Source organism: Culex quinquefasciatus, chromosome 2, assembly GCF_015732765.1.
Source record: "Culex quinquefasciatus strain JHB chromosome 2, VPISU_Cqui_1.0_pri_paternal, whole genome shotgun sequence".
NCBI classification, from domain to species: domain Eukaryota; kingdom Metazoa; phylum Arthropoda; class Insecta; order Diptera; family Culicidae; genus Culex; species Culex quinquefasciatus.
This window is the reverse complement of record NC_051862.1, coordinates 37,879,493-37,899,564: the sequence shown is the minus strand read 5'-3', so window position 1 is coordinate 37,899,564 and position 20,072 is coordinate 37,879,493. Positions and strand designations below refer to the sequence as shown.

The following is a 20,072-nucleotide window of genomic DNA, read 5'->3' as shown; positions in this document are numbered from 1 at the left end:
CGTGGATGGTGGCCACAACGCGCTCCAAACTAGACCTGATGGCACTGCCCTAGTCAGTTAATAGCGTGTGCTTAACGGGCTCGCTAATCAAAAGAGCTTCGGTTGATGCGCGTCGTCGGTCAACACAAATCGAAGAAGTAAAGTTTAACTGCAGAACCGCCCTTGACAGTGTGGCGCTTCTTAAGGTTTCTTAAGGTTTTTCTCGAAGGAATGGGCATCGATTGCGGAAACGTCATACGGACCTGTTTTATTCTGCACAGCCGCGGGTCACGGTTCACATACCGTAATGATTGATCAGCCCGTTTTCGGTGCGTGCAACTGCAGCGACCTTGGGGGGAGATTAAAAAAGAAAGGTGTGGGGTAAATAATCCAACTAAATGGTGGAGAACGCGAGTTTGCTCAGTGTCTAGACATTATTAAATGAAGTAAAGAACCTTTGCATACGTAAACATATCATACCATTACAATACAGGCTCAATTGGGTACTAAAGCCCTATGCCAATTTTTATGTACAACGGTAAAAAACACGATTAAAAACCATTTCTGATCACTTTTTTTCATTTTAATGCAATTTTTTTTTTTGACAAGACAACATTTTTTCAATGGATCAACTATGGTCCCCTTGGAACGACCTGTCAAGTAGGAGCTTTTCTGTCAAGAAGGACCGCGAGGTTAATTTTTCAAAATTGATTTAAAAATCCATTTTTAGCTCTTTATGGTCGTACAAAGGGTCATTGTACTCAGAAAAATAAGCTTTATCGCTGTGAACAATAATATCAGCAATCTAAGCTTCATTTTAGGACCCAATTATCTGAAGCCTCGGTTATCCGGTTATTCATATTATTGAGATCTAAAATCGAATTCCGCAACACTAGCCCAAGCGTCATATTAGCCGGAGCGAAAACAAAATTTGGATTGATTATCCAACGTAATTTTTATTCCGAAAATTTCGGATAATCGAGAATTTATGTCATTTTATTCTTCCCACTACAAATTAATTTTCAATTTCAGATTGCTATTCAAACAAATAATGAATGAAATATTGCTCAGAATGAGTATTAGGCGTCGGTGGTGTAATGGTCAGCATAGTTGCCTTCCAAGCAGTTGATCCGGGTTCGATTCCCGGCCGACGCAATTATATTTTAATATTTCATTTTTCATTTTCAAAAATTGTAATTACTTAAATATTAGTTTGTGTAGTCCATTTTAATAATTGGAATAAGCCATTCTTAAGCCTGAAGAAAAATCACTTTACATCTTATAACTCAATTAATTGTTCTCTTAATATCATAAAAACATGTAAGTCGAAATCATTTTCAACTATAGTAAGCTCGACAAAGCTAAGCTACTTGGCAGAAATTTGACCATAAAATAGGTTCCACCGAGATTTGAACTCGGATCGCAGGATTCAGAGTCCTGAGTGCTAACCATTACACCATGGAACCACCTTAATTAAGTGATAGTTAGTTGTTCTTCTAAACAAACCAGGGTTGTTTAGACTAAGATAATCAACTAAATGTTTTGTAAAAGTGAATCCGTATTTTACTCACAAGGCAAATAAATCAGCATACAAAAATTCCTATAAATAATTAAATTTATATTTTTTTGCACCAAAATGAATCAGAACGTACAGGTTTATAAAGAATAAAAAATCTAGGCGGGCTTCGATCCAAAAATTTACCGAAAACCCATTTTTAACATACTTTGAATCTTCAAAAAGCACTGGAAAGTAGAACGCACGAAACTTTGATTAAGTGTGTTTTAACCGTTGTACATACAAGTTTACATGAGGCTCTAGGACTTTATTAGAATATTTAGTACTTGGGTAATTCTCCGCCAACTCACACAGCAGTTGCAAATTATTGAAAAACACCTCTTTTTTCGCATGTTCAAAAATGGAAGGGGTCGTACCGCCCCTCCGTCACGAGATATCAAAAAAACGGACCTCGGATTCGTGATCAGGGACAAAAGTTACCCCTTAGGACAAAGTTTCACGCAAATCGAAGAGGGTTCGGGGCAACTTTTCCCGATTTCGTGTGAGTTGGTAGAGAATTACCCACTTATTTGAATTTATCGCAAAATTTCCCTATGAAAGTTATTTTCGTCATTCAAATATGTAATTACCAGGTCTTTAAAAAAATAAATGCAGTTGTTCAAAAAGTATAAAGTAATCGAAACGGATATTAATAAATAAAAAAAACGAGAGCCGTTTAAATCTTGACTGAAAAATATGTTTTCCCAATAAAATTTAATCTTAAATTACTTAGGTAGGTAAGCATGGTTTTGCGTCTTATCAGGAAGACCCAAATTGGTCAACATAATTGAAGCGCATGTTTGGAATGATGCATTTGCTTTATTTGCTTGATATAAAATTTTATACAAGTATTGAGATAAAAAAATTATGAAATATCGTTTCGAACTATCATTTTCGCGATAAATTTTTATATCCGAAGAAGAAATGAACACAAGTTTTTATGAAAAGTTATTGTTAATCTAAATTTTATCGTTGTTTCTGTGTTGTAATCTTTCAAAACAAAGTACGAAGAGGTATCATTTGGTACAAACAAAACTAATTGATTAATTTTTCAGTTGTCAATCCCCTTTTTATTTTTTTTTATAATGTAGACATATTTAACGAAAAAAAATCCAAACTAACTCGAAATATCTAAAAGCAGACATGTCAACCAACCTGCAAAGTTACAAAAAACACGAAATTGTAAAATGATAATTTTTGTTTTAATGAAAAAAAAAAACTCTTCTGGGTTATTGCAGATTCGAAAAGTACATAAAATTTCCATTTAAAGGACATGTCTCAAAAAATTGTACAGTCAAGAAACGAATAACTTCAAAATTTTTGAAACCATTCCTTTATTGCTTTTCGATGAAAAATACGTTTTTTTCGGAATTCTGAGTACGCCATCAAATCCAATTTTACATAAATTTCCCGTGTCTTTTCGATTGTTCCGCCCCTCCGTCACAAGATATCGAAAAAATGGAGGAAGGAAGTAGTTTCGCGCAAATCGAAGGGGGTCGGAGCAACTTTTCCGATTTCGTGTGAGTTGGTGAAGAATTCCCCATGCCTCACTGCCAGCTCCAGCTGCTGAGATCTTTTTGATTTCTGCTAATGATTCAGAAAAAATATTTCAACCTCGTTCAACTAAAAAAGCTTAATTTTAGAAAAAGTAATAACATAATATTTGTTATTCGGCAATAAATTTCAATGACTTTATTTTTAGTACAACTGTACTATTGTGTGCTGTAAATTGATTGTGGAAATGTTCGTTTCAAAATTCATTCAAATTATCAAAACGTTTCAAACTAAAAAGAAAGATCAATCCAAATATGATCTTTAAACGAAAATAAGATTGCCTTACCAAATTCTTCAGATTTAGTGAAGCTTAAAATTAATAGGGTATCAGTAAATATTCTAATGAAAATTTGTTTTTTGAATTGTTTTATCAGACAGGGTCCATCCACAAACCACGTGGACATTTTTTTTGGAAATCACGAATTTTTCTGCTACATTTAACTTTTTGCACTCGAGAATAAGGTTTGAGAAGGGCGTAAGTTATTTAAATAATTTGGTATATCGTAATTTAAATATTGCTGTACCTCGAAGTCGTTGCATCTTATCAAAAAACGGTCAGAGACAAACTTGTAGGGGCGATCTGGAAAAATACACTGAAAGATAAAACAAGCCACTTCAATGAGATCTTTTAAAATCAAATTAAAGGTCACGATTTTTTTTCGTAAATTTTTTCTGTGAAATAAATTTTCACCCAAATAAAAAAAAGTACCAAAAATCATTACTGTCCGAAGTATCACAGTATATTGACCAATTGGATTTCATCTAGTTTCACGGAAATATGAGCAATCGGGTACTAAAGTCCTAGTAATTTTTTATGTACAACGGTAAAAAACACGATCAAAAACCGTTTCTAGACACTTTTTTTTCATTTTAACGCAAAAAAAAAATTACAAGACAACATTTTTTCGATGGATCAACTATGGTCCCCTTAGAACGAGTTGTCAAGTAGGAGCTTTTCTGTCAAGAAGGATCGTGAGGTTAATTTTTTAAATTTGATTTAAAAATTCTTTTAAAACTCTTTGTGGTCGTACAAAGGGTCATTGTACTCAGAAAAATAAGCCTTATCGCTGTAAACAATAATATCAGCAATCTAAGCTTCATTTTAGGACCCAATTGTGATGTTTTTAACAAACAAACGATGAAAGTTTCACCCTAATCGATACGAGACGTGACACACACTGAAAAAAAACTTGCCTTCAAATCATTTTTTATTTTTTTATGAGTAACCTTCATCAGAGGTAACATTGGGTCATACAAAAATGCGGGAATTTGTATGACCCAATCTCATCCCCAGAACCAACGTCATCACTGATGACGGATTATAAAAAAATCGGATGTCATAAAATATTTTGGATAAAATAACTTAAATAAATGTAAGATAGACTCTCGCCATCAAACACTTTTAAATGTTACAATTAAAATTTAATACACTTTCTATGACGTTACAGTAATATTCCATCGCGAACCGTAAAACTCATTTCTTACGATAACAATTATTACCTCTCACAGCTCACGATCACCCACGTGGAAAAACCGCGCAAACTTCCTCATCTCTTGCAATTACCGCAAAGCGCCACAGCATCCAACCGATCAGTTATTCTCGCGCGTTGGGACAAAGACACTCACCGCAGTGCGAGCAAAACAATCCGAAAGTGAATGTCCGATTCCCGAACCGGTCGCGAAGGGGAGGAGGACGAGGATGATGCTCTTTATTCTTACCATGGCCTACTTTTTGGACTTTTTTGCAGTAAAAGTGCAATGCCAAGGTCGGCGACTCGTTCCAGCGAGTTCTTGCGGTGGTTTCGGTAGAATTCTTGTTCTGAAAGCTGTTATGAAGGAGGGATTTTTTCTTTCAATTGAGACGCAACTATGGCATTTTTTGCAAATTTTTATTACAATCAACTTTAGCTGGGCAGACTAATTTAATTTAACGAGCTCTATAAAACCGAATTCTGTACAACCTTCTGCATTAGCTTCATCAAATTTGTCTTTTTTGTCTTGTTCTCTGAAATCGATATTCTCTAAGATTCGTCACGGCGTATAGAACGGTTCTGTGTGTGTTGAATTAACTTGGTTAACAAATATGTATAAATTAGTACGTCAAGTGGACAATTGTGGAGAAACTCTTCCTGGAGTAGATATATGTAAAACAACCGTTGCAATAAAAAAGTAGAAGGAAAACTAAGCTTAAATAACTCAACCAGACGTTAAATAGATCATTCACTGAACAGATATTGTTTGAGGGTTGTAAAAAATCTTCTAAAAGGAATCAAATGTGTGCTTGCTCCTATTTCTTCCTAAAACCGCACCGGAGACCAGCAGCCTGTGTTTTCATCCCGGCGGAAGTAGTGCGGGTTGTTGTTCCGGAACACGGTCACCGCCGGGAACGGGTTGTCCTGAATGTATCTCAGTGTGGCACGAACCTAAAACAAAAAGAACAAGTCGATTACATTCATCGCGAACAGCAGTATGAAGCTTCGAAAGCTTTGCGAGCTTCGCAAAGCTCTTTGGCAACGCCTACTTACTTGCATAGCAAAGTGGGGTGGCTCCACGTCCGGACTCGTCGATAAATGCTGCAGAATAAACTCGTCACTTTGCGACAGCCACAAATCGACGCCGCGCAGCGGGTCGTAGTTGAACGGTCCGATCCGGAGCATCCCGACGGTGGAGTCGTACACGTCCAGCACCTGGAATCGATGCTTAGATTATTATCAAATATTTAGCTTTCGTAGGAAAACAAACAATGCAACTCACCTGATGGCCGCCGGTAAAGTGGCGGGCCATGCGCAGCTGCAGGTCGGGGCCCTTGTCCGGGAAGGTGGCCGGGAAGATTTCGCCCGTCTTGACGTTCACCCCGATGCCGTAGATGATGGGCCAGTTGATGTCACCGCGCAGGATTGTGTTGAGCTCGCCGACGCACGCCTGCGTCAGGTCGATCTCGAGCGGGTGCTTGTGGAAGGACTCTGTGAGGAAAAGAATTGAATTTATAAAAAAAATGAAATTGTTCGGCCTTGGCTGAATTAACTTTTAATATCAAAATTCCTGGGAGTCTCGACCAAATTTCCCGGGAATCGAGAGGCACAAAAATTCCCGCTCGTCTGTCTCTAGTTTCGATTAATGCCATCAGGACCGACTGGGACCGAACCCAGGCTAACTTAGACTAGAAGCAACAACGCTGACCACTACACCAACGGACCCACAGTAAACACTACAGTCGACTCTCTGGTTTTCAATATCCAAGAGACCGTCGAGGAAGAGAAACATCAGTTTACAAAACGATGCAAAATGAATACTCAATTGAAAATTTTTGTTTTTCGTTGTACCTTGCTATGGCAGAGAACCATGGCAACGTCCAGCATACAAAAACAAATAAAGCTCCATTTGGCAAAGAAAAATGTCTATGCAAGTCATGAGAAAGTAAAATTATTGACAACCGAAAGAGATTTGTAAAACAAAAAGAAGAGATCCTTCGAGCAAGAGAGAATATCGAGGAGTGAAGAGAATCGAAGTATGCAGTTTGAAGGGACTGAGGAATCCATCGGTAGATGGAGAAATTTTAATATCGAGAAGATCGACAACCAGACAGTCAACTGTTTTTGTTTTCTGTTTCTGTTTTCATGGCATTTTCAACTATTATTACAATAAATTTGAAGACATTTGGTCGTATCAAAGCTATCTGAAGTTAGCAATTCCAAAAAAACGGGTGCCACGATCTCAACACTGCTTTGACCAAATCGACGTAAAATTTGGTGAAGACTCATCAAACTGGTCCTGTGTGCATGACAAAGGCCGATTTTCAAAAACCTAATTAAAAAAAATATATATATGTTTTCCATATAAAAAGTCGTCCGTTTTTGATTTTTATATTAAAAAAAACTAAATTTCAAAATCGGGCATCGTCATGCACACAGGATATGTCTTAAGAGTCTTCACTCCAAATTTTATCTGGTTCATCCAATCTCGAGTTCGCATTGCGCATGGCAAAATAACAAGATTAAATCGTCTGTAACTCACTTTCATCATGAAAAATCTTCATGAAACTTTCAGCAGTGATTGGAAATCATTTTGAGTGGATTTTATTAATATTGTGTAACCCCTAAATAAAGTTTTTTTTATTTTATCATTTTCCTACTGTTTTAATTGAGTTTTTTTTAACATCTGCAGTGCCAAAGAGGTTTTGGGTGGAATTTCAACTTCTAACAGCAAAATAAGTTATTCATAAATAAAAGTTATTAAAATAATTTTCATTGAAAATTAAAAAAATCATTTTATAACATTGAAAATTGGACCAATAGTTACAAAAATATTGGAAATTAAAAAACGAGGGTTTATTTGGCAACGCTAAGAAAATCTCATTTTTCCCGATTTTTTTTCTATCTTTGCATGGCCATATCTCAGTAAAAAAGTCTTACCACCTTAGTCCAAAAAAGCAAATTGCAGGGCATTTTTTCAAGTTTTCGAAAATACCTATTTCTATTTGATTAAAAAATTGCGACATTTAAAAAAAAATATAATTAAACAAGTCCTACCCGACAAACTTCGTGATGCCTTTTTTCGTATTTTGACGTTTTAGCCTTTTTTGCTTATTCAGCCTCCTGCGATCAAAAGTTTATTTTACGTAACTTTTTCCATACAATTTGCCGATGCTCCGGAATCGATTCCAGAGTGGCCAAAGTGTCAATTAGTTAGCGTATAAACCTTCCTTGGGCTTATACGAACCAAATGCAGTAAAAAGCGCCTCGATCCGTTGTTCCGAATTGAGCTGATTCGCGTTCAAACAAAACCATCAAATTATATATATATATAGATTTTTAAGAGTATTTTATTGATTTTACATTAAAAAAATGTTAGATCTTTTATACATGACGTTGTTAATGATTTTTGACCTTTTCTGGAATTTTCTGAAAAGATGACAAAAAAAAATTGTTTTTTGGAAAGTTATGATTATTGTCAAAAAGTCATTTTTTATTCCGGAGTTGAAAACATATAATTTAAAAAAAAAATCGAATGGATTGTCATACATAATTTAAAAAATCGTTTCCAGATGCAAAATCAAATTTGCAATCGAAAATGACACGATATTTGATTTGAAAGTGCACCGTTTTGATGTAAAAGGCAGTTCCAGGTTAAAATATTTTGTCAAATGTTATTTTTTTGCATTTTTTATATATTCCAAGAAGGAAAAGCAAGCAATTATGAGCAATTTCTATTTAAGACTTTATGATTCAACAAATCATCTTGAGGTTAAATTTTGGGCAAAATTTGATTTTTTCAGTATCACCTAAGGCTGGTACAAATTTTATTTAAAGTTTTTGTCTCCCCCCACCCCGCCCCTCAAAGTGAGTCATTAAATGAACGTCATTAAATGACGAACGCGATAAGTGAAGGATGTGCGAGAGTTCGTGTTACGGATTTTCAAAAAAATAAAATAAAAAATAATAAAAAATGTTTTGTTCCGTCACCACATGGCGCAGTTCGGCAGGTTTAGTGTAGTTTTATAGGAAGAAATAAAAGAAATTGTGATTTCATCACAAAGACGGAAATCTTGCAGGTGGTATTCATGTGTATGTGTGTGTGTCTGATTGATTGCAGCAGAGAAGGTAAGAGACACGACGGTCAACAGAGTTATCTACGTGTGTATGTATTGCGTGTACGTACATGGAAAAGATTGAGGTTAAATTTTGAACCGGTCAGCAAAACTCTTGGGGCAGAGGTGGAATAAAACACGTCTAGCGTGGGTTACGGTTTAGAACAGAATGAAAGTTTATTTAAACAATCCTTAGCAACTAACTAACAGGGATCGGTCGGTTGGTTGCGGGTCGCGCGCTTACTTTTTTACAAATTTGCTAGTGATTTTAAAGACGTTTCCGGTCAAAGTGTAGTTGGCCTTGTGCCGAAAGTGTCCTAGATCGTTTATCCGCTGGAGGTTTTGGTCGATTGCCGGGTTTCACGCAAATATTTCGATTTTTCGTTGAAGTTTTCTGAAAGCAGAAAGGCATTTCTCCTTCAACATGTGTTGTAGCGAAAACATCACAAATACAGTCATGGAACGTGTAAGAGTGTAGTGGTTAACTCGCCGGAAGAGAGAAAGAAAAAATGCGCTCTGCCTGGTGTAAAGTGCTTGTGGTTTCACCACGGAGTTTGAGTTTTCTCTTTGGGTTTGAGAGAGAGATTGCTGTTGTGTTTGTGCATTAGGCTCGCAATTTTTTTGTTTTCGTGGATATGCAGCATGATTTGCGCGGAAAGCGTGTAGCATTTGACCGGTGCTCTGAAGGCCGTCGGCGTCGTGGGCACCCCCCATGGTCAGACGGATGGTTTTGGGGTTGTTAGAAGATGCGACCTATGTTACGAGAGTAAGAGAGAACTAACCCACGGTTGTATGCTGTTTAATGCTGCTGTTTCTCGAGCATGGTTCAGCTCGGAGACAACGCTCTCAAATCAACCAGTTGATGTTGAGGGAGCTGAGAGTGGGAAAGTCATCAATGTATTGTGCCTTCAGGTAAGCTCGTTACCGTCTATGCACGTGTGTACGTGCATTGAACGGTGGGCTTAAAAGGTGAGTTTTGCTTATTTTGTTCAAAATTATACAGCGAGTTTTGGTTGATTTTTGATGGATGGAAGCAGGGGGCATGAAGAGAGGCAGCTCCCCTTTCTGTGCTTGTGTTGGCAGCTGCATTTGTTTTGCGGAGAAGAGACTGCTATTTCAGCCCTGTGACTTCAGCGCCTGTAACGAGGTGCTGGACGACGGTTCAACGCTCGTCCGTCACCCGGAGAGGTGAAGGCGAGATCGATCGGGCAAAGGAAACGCGACACACGGCCTGCTGTGACCCGGGTGAGAGCGTTCTTTGCATGTTGTGTGTGTGCCGTTCTTGAATATCCTACGAATGAGTTTGAGTGAGTGCATGTTCGAGAGAGTAAATGTGTTTGTATGAGTGTTTACTCTCTTTTTTTTCATGAGTGTTTATTCTCTTTCGGGTCTTGTTTGTCTTCTTTTATCTCATCTCGCTGTGATAATGTTTGGGGATGTTTGACAATGTATGGGATTTAGGGACCATCCATAAACCACGTAGACAGTTTAGGGGGAGAGGGGTTATATTTTTTTGTATGGACAATTGACCACGAGGAGGAGGGGGTTGAGATTTCCAAAAAGTGTCCACGTGGTTTGTGGATGGTCCTGGATTTAAGTCTCAAAGTAACCCTTGGTGTGCAACCTAGTATTTCCAGAAACGTTTTCGTAAATTTTTTATTAGTTATTTTTATTTTTTGTTAGTTTTCTGGTCGCATAATTCTGTTGTCGTTGTGACGTGTTTGTGTGCATGAGGTGGTGTGGTGGAGGGATATCAATTTAAAATATTCCATCATCAGTTCAGTGGCAGTGTTTGTTTGCATGCGGTGGTGTGGTGGAGGGAAATATTTAGTTCTGTGCTCTCTGCCGATTTACGTCGCGGGCGTCGCGCTTGATTTTTGTTGCCTTTCTAGAAAAGGCACCTATGCTTATGCTTAATTTATCTCTGTATGTATCTTATATTTTACATATTTTTCCCCACTTTCCCTTTTCTTTTTCTTCATTCCTTCTTTCAAGTCGCGTAAATAATAAAATACCGGTCGTTAAACGAGAATGTCTAACTCGAGTTCATGCGTCGTTTTACGGATTCGTTCTCATCTTACTCTGATCTTATTTTTCCGATAATTATAAATATAACGTAAAAGATAAAACCACCTATAACGACTTCGGCTTAAAATGTACCATTCGTAATAATGTACCATTCGTGATAGTGTCACTTTATTAATAACTGCTCGAAACGAAAACTTTCAGTTACTATTTTTCGCAATTCTGTCGGTCTCGTAGATTATTATTTTCGGACCTTTCCGTCATAAAATCCTGCAACACGATGAAATCATTGCAAACCTCACTATAAATTTTTGATATAATTCATTTCGAAACCACATAAAATACAATTTAATATATTGCTTAAATAGTAAAAGGAGGAGCCCTTCTCACAGCGTCGTTGCTCGGAAGGCACGCCGACGCGCCGCGTTCGAATTAAAACTATTTCTAAATCAATGATTGTGTATCTTTCCGCAGCCGGCTGCCTAAGATTTTGAAATTTCAACCGATAAACAAATTGCTCATGGTCGCATCACCTACCACAGTGAATCCTGACCTCATACCCATCTTACTAACCCCTCAAAACTCATGTGATACTTTGTCGGAGACGCAGTCGATTTGGCGGTCCCATCACTCAAGTATCGGACTAACATTCCCATCCACTTCCCCGTGTCTTACCACTGGTCGTGGCCGGCGTCGGTATTGATCAGCACGATAGGGACCTTTGAAAATTGCGAAGGGGTGATGATTGGTTCCTACTTTTCATCTGTGGTCCACGGAGCAATTTTTGGGGGTCCTGGTCAATAACGAAGTAGCAGCTACGGGTAGACACCAATGCTATGCTATGCCCCCACCCCGCCCCTCAAAGTTGGCCAAAAAAAATTTTTTTTTTTCAAAAAACAAAATTTCAATGGAAATTTAAGTACAATCGAAATCGAAATCAATTTAAAATGCGTTTTCCTGCGTTTAGAATCACTTCAAGCATATTTGAGATGATTAAAAAATGTTTTGAGTTTTTGAAAATTTCAAATGTTTAAGTTTTTTTTCGCAAAAATGTTTGTTTTCGTGTAAAATACATTTTAAAATTCTTTTTCCATGCAAATGCTGAAAGTATGGCGAAAAAACTTCGGTGTCTTTTTTTTGTTGTTGAGTGGGACCCCAAACATTCTCTAAAGGGATTTATAATTTTTAAATCCCAGGTGGCAGTCAAAATAGTGGTGTAGAAAAACTGAATAAAAGTCTTTGTTGTGCTAAAAGGCAAATCAACAGCTCAAATTTGACTAAAATAGGGTCGCAGAACTTATTTTTAATTGAGTCTAGACTGTAGTAAAAATTTCAAAATGTATTCTAAAATCAAGTTAATTTGCGATAAATTTGATAAACCATGATCTGTGTCTTTTTCCATTCAAACAAGCGCAACAACACCCCTTACACCACACCAGCAACCATACACAGCACCCACCGAGCTTGATTGAAGTCAATTTTTTGATTTAATTATTTTCTAATTGACCTTTCCTGGTCAACACTGCCGGCCAGCCAGTGCCGACTGTCGCAGTACAGTACGTAGCTAAAACCGCACTCGTGGTTCATTCACCAAAGTGCTCACTCACTTGGGCTGCGCGGCGCGATGATAATTGAATCAAATATCACTTATAATGAAACACCCTCTTCTCTTCGCATGAGAGCGGTGTTGAGTAGCACTGTCGATTTCCATACAAGCAGGCACTTCCAGAACGTACTTGCGCTGTATTGTCTTAAGGGGGTTTCAATTGAAGAAATTTTTTCTCAATTTCATGTCTTGTAACGGAGAAATGTCAACTCTCTCTACCATCATGATTCCGAACAATTTTCACTGCATTTTTCCCCCTCCCCGGCGCGTCGGCTAATGGAATTAATGGCCTGCGTGCCGAATCACGTGGTTGGTCATCTAATGGACATTTATGGGTCTTGTTCTTCCATGTCGGATGGGTCTCTGGACTGGATGATGGGGTGTGACCGCCGAGGGTGATTATGCGGTTTGACTAATTTGTAGTTAACTTGTTTAAAGATGTGAAGAAGGGGAATCACTTAATTGCGTTATTCAATTGAACTTGTTTCCGGGATGAGGGAGGATGATCTTGTGAGGGATTAATTAACTTTGAAGAATGCTTGTTTTATTTTCTACTTTATGATAACAGTCCAAACCACTTGGAAACTTTATTCAGTCGAATCGATTTCAAATGCAAAAATATCAAGATATTTCAACTTCCTAGTCCGTAAATCACTTCTGTCACAATGTCCCCCCTTAAAAAATGCAGATTTTCTCACAAAGGCCTGGTACCGCCTTTGAAGGTGTCGGCACTGTACTCACTTCTATCCATCCGTTGACACCTCCAAGTTCCTGCCCGCAAGCAAAAACCGCAACCACAAATCATCACCGGTACTTTGCTCACACGTCATGATTATTGATAATCATTTATGATTTCGTTCCTCTGCGGAGTCCCAATCCGCACAATCTATGATTCCTTCCGAGAGAGAAAGTACCGCCTATTCAGCGGCTTTATTTCCCGAGCAGACGGTAATAACTTGGGAATCACATTTTTTGATATTTGAAAATACTACACCAATAACATTTTATATTATTTATAACAAGATTTGTTATTCGTCGTTATGATTTTTATGTTATTGGACAGACCAATAACATTTGTCGTTATTGTTCGAACAAATCTTTGTTATTATTTTTTGTTATTTTAACAACTAATCCGATCATCCCAATAACAGTTGAAGTTATTCTTCCATAACAAAAAATGTTATTCCAAAGTTGTTTTGGCTTTCAACCAATATCAGACCAAAAACAAATGTTGTTATGTTGTTGGCATGAATTTTGTTATTTCGGTCTGCCCGGGTTTGCACATCACCTTTGTGAGAAAAATTACACACTGAGTAAACAGTTTTTTTGCATGCGAAAAAAAATATGTGAAGCCGACGAAATTCAAACCCAGCACACACAGAGTGGACGGTGTCTTAGCTCACATGGCTGTCAACACGCTGCACCGTGAAAAAAATCATGGTAATATTACATCTGGAAAGGGGCACATCTTTTATGTCAGAAAAATGTGTAATTTTGTAACCTCTGAAAATGTGTAACGTTACCACATTTTTGGTGTACTGTATTTTTTTCAGTCAAAATTGTGGTGAAATTACATCATAAAAGAGATCATATTCAACCTGCCGAAATAACACCTTCCAAATTTCTGCATGTAAAATTACATGAAATTTTATTTAACAAAAAAAGCAAAATTGGTTCTACCCTCAAGCCATTGAGTAATTCTCCGAGAGATTTCGGTCATTAATTTTTTAATTTTTTTTATTCGGCTGAAACTTTTTTGGTGCCTTCGGTATGCCAAAAAAAGCTATTTTGCATCATTTGCTTGTCCATACAATTTTCCAACCAAATTTGAAAGCTGTCCATACAAAAATAATATATGTGAATATATAAAAAAAACCTGTATCTTATGAAGGATTTTTTTTGATCAATTTGGTGTCTTCGGCAAAGTTGTAGGTTTGGATAAGGACTACACTGAAAAAAAAGATACACGGTAATTTTTTTGTGATTTTTAATTAAATTTTTAGTTACTAAAACTTGATTTGCAAAAGAAAACACAATTTTTATTTTTTTTTTATATGTTTTAGGGAACATTAAATGTCAACTTTTCAGAAATATCCATAATGGGCAAAAAATCTTTGACCTAGTTATGAATGTTAGAATCAATACTGATTTTTTTTTCCAAAAATCGAAATAATGGTCGCAAAAATTTGTCAACTTCATTTTTCGATGTAAAATCGAATTTGCAATCAAAAAGTACTTCAGCGCACCGTTTTCAAGTTATTGCCATATTTGGGTAACTTTTTTGAAAATAGTCGCAGTTTTTTTTAAATGAGTACCCATGTTTGCCCACTCTTGAAAAAAATATTATTGAAAAGCTGAGAAAATGTTCAATATTTAGCTTTTTTAAACTTTGTTGATAAGACCCTTAGTTGCTGAGATATTGCCATGCAAAGATTTAAAAACAGGAAAATTGATGTTCTCTAAGCCTCACCCAAACAACCCACCATTTTCTAACGTCGATATCTCAGAAACTAATGATCCGATTTACAATGATAAAATAGGAAACATTTGTGAAATTTTCTGAACATTTCGAAAAAAAAATATTTTCATTTTTTTGCATCAAGACATTTAAAAAGAACCAAACATTCAATATTATGCCCTTTTGAAATTTATCAAAATCAAAAAAATAAAAGTATTTGTTTTGAAGAGATCAGAAAATTTCACGAATGTTTCATTTTTAAGCATTGAAAATCAGACCATTAGTTGCTGATATATCGTTAGAAAATGGTGGGTTGTTTGGGTCAATCTCAGCAACTAAGGGTCTTATCAACAAAGTTTGAAAAAGCTAAATATTTTCTCAGCTTTTTATTTTTTTTTCCAAGAGTGGGCAAGCATGTGCACTAATTTTAAAAAATAAAAAAATACGACTGTTTTCAAAAAAGTTACCTAAAAATGGCTATAACTTGAAAACGGTGAACTTTATCAGAATTTCATTTAAGTAATTTTTGATTGCTAATTTAATTTTACATCGAAAAATGAAGTTGAAAAATTTTTGCAACAAATATTTCGATTTTTTTAAATCAGTATTGATTTAAAAATACATAACTCAGTCAAAGATTTTTTGCCCGTTCTGGAAATTTCAGAAAAGTTGGCATTTGATGTCTCTTACAACATATCAGAAAATTGAAAACATTAAAAATAGTGTTTTTTTTTGCAAATCAAGTTTTAGTGACAAAAAGTGAAATTAAAAATCACCAATTTTTTTAAACGTGTATCTTATTTTTCAGTGTAGTCTTATTCTATACCTACAATTTTGCCGAAGAATCCAAATCGATCAAAAAATCCCTTCAAAAGATACACCTTTTTAAATTTTTAGATATCATTTTTGTATGGGCAGCTGTCAAATTTGTATGGAAAATTATATGGACAAGCTAACGGTGCAAAATGGCTTTTTTGGGCATACCGAAGGCACAAAAAAAGTTTAGCCGGATTAAACATTATGAAAATTAAAAAAAAAATATAAAAAACGATTTCTTTGAGAGTTGTTCCATACAGATGTGCTACAGATTTCTGCATTAATTTAACATTAAATTTTATGTAAAAAAATGCAATGTTTATTTTACCCCCATGCTATTAATTAAGTACAATTGGAAAAAAAATATTGAAATTCCATTTTTTTAAAGTTAAGTCAAACACCTTTCGTCCTCCCACTATTCAATTTGGACAGATACAAACCTCCTAACCTCTCAGGCAATTCTTGCATAAATTGATAAAGAGGAAAACCCTCCACCCCATCGGACAGGCTCATGTTGCAGTTTTCGTTCACTTTCGATAGCTGTGATTTTCGGAAGCAAAGAAGAGCTGGTCAGTTGCTACCCGTAGCGGTGTGGTCAAAATTTAATGATCAACATCCTTTTGGCCGGCGGATACATGCTCACACACCGAAGAAGGGGTAAAATTAATCCAAATTGATGAGAAAGGATTAGATAACCACCATTAGTCTCTTCGAGTGGGGGGTGGAGCCCTCATACTCGCAGCATGATTTTGGCCAAATCTAGGAAAAAGGATTGCTCAATCTGTGATGCTATCGAATATGTGGTGTGGGGGGAAAAGGTGGTGGTCTGTGGGCTTCCAGCAAGAAAGGAAACGACACAGTATTATCGGGTTGCAAATTTTGAGGTTTTTATTTTGGGACAGGAGTTTGTAGTGAACCCCTTTGCAGGTTGTGGGAAGGAAGGTAATAAATTATCAATTTGAAACCAAATTAAAATATTTGGCCTTCAAATGACAGATGAAATTCCATTTATCATACTAATTGAAACGAATTTCACCTAAGGGAGGAATCTCTCCTGATTGAACAAATCCTTTAAAAATACTCACGCATAATGTTGCTGAAGAGGTCCTCCGCGTAGCCCTGGGTGTCCTTGAAGCCACCGATCAACTGCAGCTCGATGCGTCCCTCCGGGTAGCCGAAGGCGAGTTCCTGAACGCGGGCAACCATCGTGGACACGGCCTCGTCGGTGCCGTTTCCGTCCAGGTGGGCGAGGGCCACCGCGCCGGAACCTGTATTGGGAGAAATCGGTTTGTTTTAGTTAATTATTAACTTCCCTTTACACATTAATGTATTGATTCACACTTAAAAATAAGAAAACAAACACAATTTTATGTTCTCAAAATTAAGAAACAAAAATTTTAATTTCCGAAAAATATAGTTAAGAAAAATAATAGGATATTTGAAAATAATGTTTAGGCTATTGATTTTGATTTCTTATTTCAACAGAATATATGTTTCAATAACGTCTAGAACATGCAAAAAAATAGCATATATAATTTGTTGATTTTGGCTTTCTCAGACAAATAAACAAAGTTCAAACGATTTGTTGACTGAGGAAGCCAAAAATCATCAAATCCTGCTCATATAATATGTGAAAAATCAAATATCTTGTTCCAAAACATTTTTCTTGGCATACTTTTGTGAAAGCTTAAAGATACCATCTCTGAACCAATTGCTTATACAAAAAAAGAAAAAAAAAACAGAAAACAATTACCAAACCTTCTCCCACTTAAGTGACTAAAGTGAATTAACTCAACAGATTTTCTACAAAAAATGAATAAACATAAATTTAGTTTTTCCATTGAAACAAAATTATTGTATAAATAAAATTGAATGTACAAATCACTAAAATAACTAAATTTGTGATTTTGTAAAATTTTGCATGAACCTATTTTTATCGGGAAGTGATCTTTTTTTTTAAATAAAATTCGCGTCATTTTCGGATTTTCCTATGAAAGTAACTTGATTTTTTTATAAAAATAAGGTTTTTTTTGGAATGGAAAAAAACAAAAGTGCTCGGATCGGGCTCAAAAATTGTCTGGAGGTTCTCTGGCTGAAATAATAAGACCCGTGTTTTTTTGTTTGGCCATTAGGGTGACCTATGCCGTGTTAGGGTGGTCCGTTATATGGCAATTATCGTGGATTTTCGCAAAAACCACTTTTTTCAAAAAATCAAAATTAATTTTCGTAATTGAAAGACGCAACTTTTGGTACCCAAACATCCATAGGTTATCGCTGAAATTTTAAAGATATCGCACTTTTAGTAAAAAAGGTGATTTTTTCCCGTTTTCGTTATTTTCCCATTTTTGCGCGCGGCGCGTGGTAAAACACGAGTTTTATTTTCAAAAAATCATTTTTCAGAATCCGGTCAATAAACTCCTTCCATTATTTAGTATGTTATGTAAAATTGTTCGAGGAATCCGATAAAAATATTTCCAGACATAGGCTCTTTGGTCCAGACACAATCAAAACGGCATTTTTATGTTTCATACGACCTTTTCATATGTTAGGCTAGATTTTTGAAACTTCTTACTGTTTTTATTTGAAAGGCCAACTGCTGAATATATCTTTTTTTGCAATGCCATCGTGAAACTTCATACTTTTCCTGTCATTCCCGAGCGACGCAACGGCCTACTTTTCTTTGTGTGTGTGTGTGCAACCAACCAAACCGGAGTTGTTTCCCTGTATTTTTAAATCTACATTCTATACATGCAAATAACTCGCATAGGCATTTGGAAGGTGATAGCTCTGCCGAGCTTCGGTGACCCATTTCTACGCTGGCTAGCCGAGCGCGTGGTACTTCAGCTGTATCGACAAGCCCCGCCCTAAAGAACGTTTGCATCAATTGGATTCAAACGTTATTTAGAACTACCGTACCCTTGTCAAATGGACAAGGACCCAGCGCGTATATAGTTGGTAGAAACAGTATTCCTAATTCCAAATGTAGCTCAACAAGTCGCTATGGCCTAGTGGTTAGTGTTTTTGCTTACCGATCCAAAGGACGGGGGATCGAACCCCGACTCGAGTGACTTTGGTTTTTCGTTCATGTTCAGAGTTTCAAGATTAATATTTCCTATACTTTCTCGTTGGGAGCAGATGGGAATCGAACCCAGGACCATTCGCTTACAAAGCGAACACCGTAACCAGTCAGCCACGGCCGCTCCAATAGCGACTCTACACCAACAATGAATAGAAATGGGTGCTGAAAAGTTGAACTTTTTAACACTAGTCGAAAAATAATATTTTTCAATATTTTTTTTATTTCAGCGGTGACACATCCATGGTTGGCATAAAATTACATTGGAAAAGCTTTTTTCGAAATTGCAAAAAAATGTTGTAAGCAACTCGTTGCAAAACTTGATTTGGAGAAACGTACGACTCGTGCGGAATTATTATTAAATTTCATTTTCAAAATTGCATTCGAAAAGTACTTTATCAAATGTTGGATCAAGTGAATCAATTTAGATTTTTATAGTTTGTTTTTATTTTTTTAGATTTTATTTTTAAAAAGCGCAATTTTTTCAAATGATATTCTGTTTTCCTAACGTCTTTTTCCGAACTATGAATTTAGAAATAAAAATTTAAGATAAACAAAAGTTGCTATAAAACATTACAATGCAATTCTCTAGGTCTTTTTTTTTTAATTTTAATTTTTGTATTTTTTAATCCGACTGAAACTTTTTTGGTGCCTTCGGTATGCCCAAAGAAGCCATTTTGCATACAAAAACGATGTATGAAAATTCAAAAATCTGTATCTTTTGAATGAATTTTTAGATCGATTTGGTGTCTTCGGCAAAGTTGTAGGTACGGATATGGACTACACTGGAAAAAACATGATACACCGTAAAAAAAATGGTGATTTTTTATTTAACTTTTTGTCACTAAACCTGGATTTGCAAAAAAAAAAAAACACTATTTTTTATATGTTTTAGAGGTCATCAAATCCCAACTTTTCAGAAATTTACAGGATGTGAAAAAAATCTTTGACCGAATTATGAATTTTTAATCAATACTGATTTTTCAAAAAATCGAAATATTGGTCGCAAAAAATTTCAACTTCATTTTTCGATGTAAAATCAAATTTGCAATCAAAAAGTTGATGTTTTCCAAGTCTCACCCAAACAACCAACCATTTTCTAACGTCGATATCACAGCAACTAATAGTCCGATTAACAATGTCAAAATATGAAACATTCGTGAAATTTTCCGATCTCTTCGAAAACAATAATTTTAAATTTTAAAAATTTTTAAATCAAGACTAACATTTCAAAAGGGGCAAATATTCAATATTACGCCAATATTTGATATTTATATGAAATTTTAAAAATTTCATAAATTATGTATTCATTTGAAAATTCAATAGAATATAGTATTTTAGGATTTTCAGTAAATAAGCCTCACTTTTAATTTTTTTTTACATAAGCTAAACAATAAATTTATTTTTTAACGAATT

The 20,072-nt window shown here is 35.9% G+C and overlaps 1 protein-coding gene and 2 non-coding genes across 5 annotated transcripts in view; 1 reads left to right on the top strand and 2 right to left on the bottom strand.

Moving 5' to 3' along the window:
- The first annotated feature begins 1,062 nt into the window (after positions 1-1,062).
- On the top strand, positions 1,063-1,134 carry Trnag-ucc. Its single transcript has one exon. It is a non-coding gene; the product is annotated as a tRNA-Gly (tRNA).
- A 239-nt stretch (positions 1,135-1,373) lies between these two features.
- Positions 1,374-1,445, bottom strand: Trnaq-cug. Its single transcript has one exon. It is a non-coding gene; the product is annotated as a tRNA-Gln (tRNA).
- A 3,513-nt stretch (positions 1,446-4,958) lies between these two features.
- Positions 4,959-20,072, bottom strand: part of LOC6049953 (protein N-terminal asparagine amidohydrolase) — a 100,586-nt gene continuing 85,472 nt past the window's right edge. For 2 of the 3 annotated variants that reach the window (XM_038254175.1, XM_038254177.1), the window contains exons 5-8: positions 16,666-16,848; positions 5,843-6,051; positions 5,614-5,787; positions 4,959-5,511 (exon numbers count right to left, since the gene is read on the bottom strand). In XM_038254175.1, coding sequence (XP_038110103.1) covers positions 5,386-5,511; positions 5,614-5,787; positions 5,843-6,051; positions 16,666-16,848 — 692 coding nt within the window. In that variant the 3' untranslated portion in view covers positions 4,959-5,385. The remainder of the gene's footprint in view (positions 5,512-5,613; positions 5,788-5,842; positions 6,052-16,665; positions 16,849-20,072) is intronic. The other variant, XM_038254178.1, reaches the window with a different exon arrangement.